This window comes from Oncorhynchus gorbuscha, linkage group LG01 (genome assembly GCF_021184085.1).
Source record: "Oncorhynchus gorbuscha isolate QuinsamMale2020 ecotype Even-year linkage group LG01, OgorEven_v1.0, whole genome shotgun sequence".
Lineage (NCBI taxonomy): Eukaryota > Metazoa > Chordata > Actinopteri > Salmoniformes > Salmonidae > Oncorhynchus > Oncorhynchus gorbuscha.
This window is the reverse complement of record NC_060173.1, coordinates 111,316,302-111,318,739: the sequence shown is the minus strand read 5'-3', so window position 1 is coordinate 111,318,739 and position 2,438 is coordinate 111,316,302. Positions and strand designations below refer to the sequence as shown.

Sequence of the window (2,438 nt, the reverse complement as noted above, 5' to 3'; positions counted from 1 at the left end):
GTGTGAAAAGCGCAAATCAATCCCAGAACAACAGCAAAGGACCTTGTGAAGATGCTGGAGGAAACATGTACAAAAGTATCTATATCCACAGTAAAACGTGTCCTATATCGACATAACCTGAAAGGCCGCTCAGCAAGGAAGAAGCCATAGCTCCACAACCACCATAAAAAGCCAGACGACGGTTTGCAACTGCACATGGGGACAAAGATCATACTTTTTGGAGAAATGTCAGATGAAACAAAAATAGAAGGGCAAAAGCAACAAACAATTATGTCATACATTACATCATTGTGTGCAGAGAGACTCCGAGGAGGGGAGTGGCTGTCAGTAACTCAGGGATAAATAGAGAGGCAGAGCTCAGAGTTTGGCAGAAGGCAGATCTGACAGGACCAAGCACAGGACCAAGCAGGAGTAGGAGGACATCCGCATTTAAGACTTTGTTTTTCAAATGGAGGAACATGAAGATATTAAATTCTGTTTTCAAGACAGAAACTCTTCTTGCAAAAAGGCTTTGCTATCGATATCTATCTACATAACACTGTACATCTTCTTCTCATTGATTTCAGCAGTTACAGTATTTTTGAACATACTGGTGATCATCTCCATCTCTCATTTCAAGCAGCTCCACACTCCAACCAACCTGCTCATCCTCTCTCTGGCTGTGTCAGATCTCCTGGTGGGACTGATTGTGATACCAGTAATGACTGTAGCAATAATTGAATCATGCTGGGGTTTTGGGGTATATTTCTGTGCGTTTCTTCTCTACATTACTTGTTTATGTACTTCTTTTTCTCTGGGCAGTTTGGTCTTGATATCTATTGACCGCTATGTTGCTGTGTGTGATCCCTTATTGTACCACTCTAAAATAACAATAACAAGAATGATGTGTTGTATATCCATTACCTGGTGTTGTTGTACCATATACAATGCTGCTATTATAAAAGACATTGTAAATGTACAGGTACCCAGTAGGTGTTTAAATGAATGTTTTATTGTCGAAGGAATAACCTGGGGAAATATAATTGACTTTGTATTTACAATGGTTGTCCCGTGCTCTATTATTATAACACTTTATTTGAAAATCTTTGCGGTGGCCAGATCACAGGCCAGAAAGGTATTTTCAAAAGAGGCTGCCAATGTGCCTGGTGTTAAAACTGTACAGGCAAATAAGTCTGAGAGAAAAGCAACAAAAACTCTGTCTATTGTTGTTTTCAACTATTTCATTTGTTGGATTCCATTTCTATTTTCTTTTTTCTTTGTTTCTTTTTTAAGTGACAATTTACTATCATTCATCCTCAGCTTTCTGCCACTTGTTAATTCCTTAATTAATCCAATAATTTATGCTTTCTTTTATCCATGGTTCAAAGTGACTGCTAAACATATTTTAACTCTGAAGTTAAGGTGTTCATAGTGCCTGTATATGTATTTCTAAGTTTGAAAAAAAAGGTTTGACATAGTTTTGTTATACAATTGTTCTTTCATGTAACAATACACTGACAATACATAGATGAATGTGGTGTTGATACAGAATGATTTGGCTGGTATGGATTGGAATGACTTAAAGAAGGCATAAATAAAAAGAGGAGAATGCATAAGAAGGTATAAGCTTGTTTTATAAAATACACTGTAGTCATTTTGGGTTGTATTCTCCAAATTCCAAAATCTGTGGTTGTTCCATGTTATTTAATGATACATATTATTTAATTATTCTAAAAGTACATTTTGAGGAAGTCATGAATCATGATATCTATTGTCTAACATTACCCTCTAGTGGCTACATAGTGACACAACACCTTTAACAAGTGCAGTGAAGTTGAAATGTTCACTACAGCGTGATATCAGATAACGTCCAAGTCTATCTCAATGGTGTATTGTGTAAGTAGTTGAGGGTAAAATGCAAGAATATGCAATTATGTGTACCACTTTATAATGTTCAGTAATAAGCTATTTGGTAGGTATTTACAGTTTGCTAACCATTTATTATTACGCACATATTTGTCAAATGTTAATCACCTGGGTATTATGACATTTATAAATACCTAATATATGCAGTAATGATTAAACACAACAGTGAAGGAGACCACAGCAGACACTTCAACCTCAACATACTGGGTATGAACACTACCACTACTCTCACTACCACTAATCTCACTACATCACTTCTGCCAGGTCAGGGGTCACGCCAGAGCAGCTCTCTCAGAAGCTGTTGAGCGTGAATGAATATAGTGATTGGGTAACACACTAAATAATTAATAATGGATAAGTATATTGTTTATTCATAATGTATATATCATTACTTCTTCAACTATTTGAGCAAGCCAGTTCTTCACACATTTATAAACAGCTTTCATAGTATGTAATGATTTATGAGATCATTCATCAGATGTTTAATAAATATCCTTATAAACCATCTACTAATCATTAGTAACGTAGTTTTC

The 2,438-nt window shown here is 35.8% G+C and overlaps 1 protein-coding gene across 1 annotated transcript; it reads left to right on the top strand.

Moving 5' to 3' along the window:
* The first annotated feature begins 237 nt into the window (after positions 1-237).
* On the top strand, positions 238-1,530 carry LOC124031077 (trace amine-associated receptor 13c-like). Its single transcript, XM_046342101.1, has one exon. The coding sequence runs from the start codon at positions 449-451 to the stop codon at positions 1,409-1,411; it is 963 nt and encodes a 320-aa protein (XP_046198057.1). The 5' UTR covers positions 238-448; the 3' UTR covers positions 1,412-1,530.
* Positions 1,531-2,438: the final 908 nt, after the last annotated feature.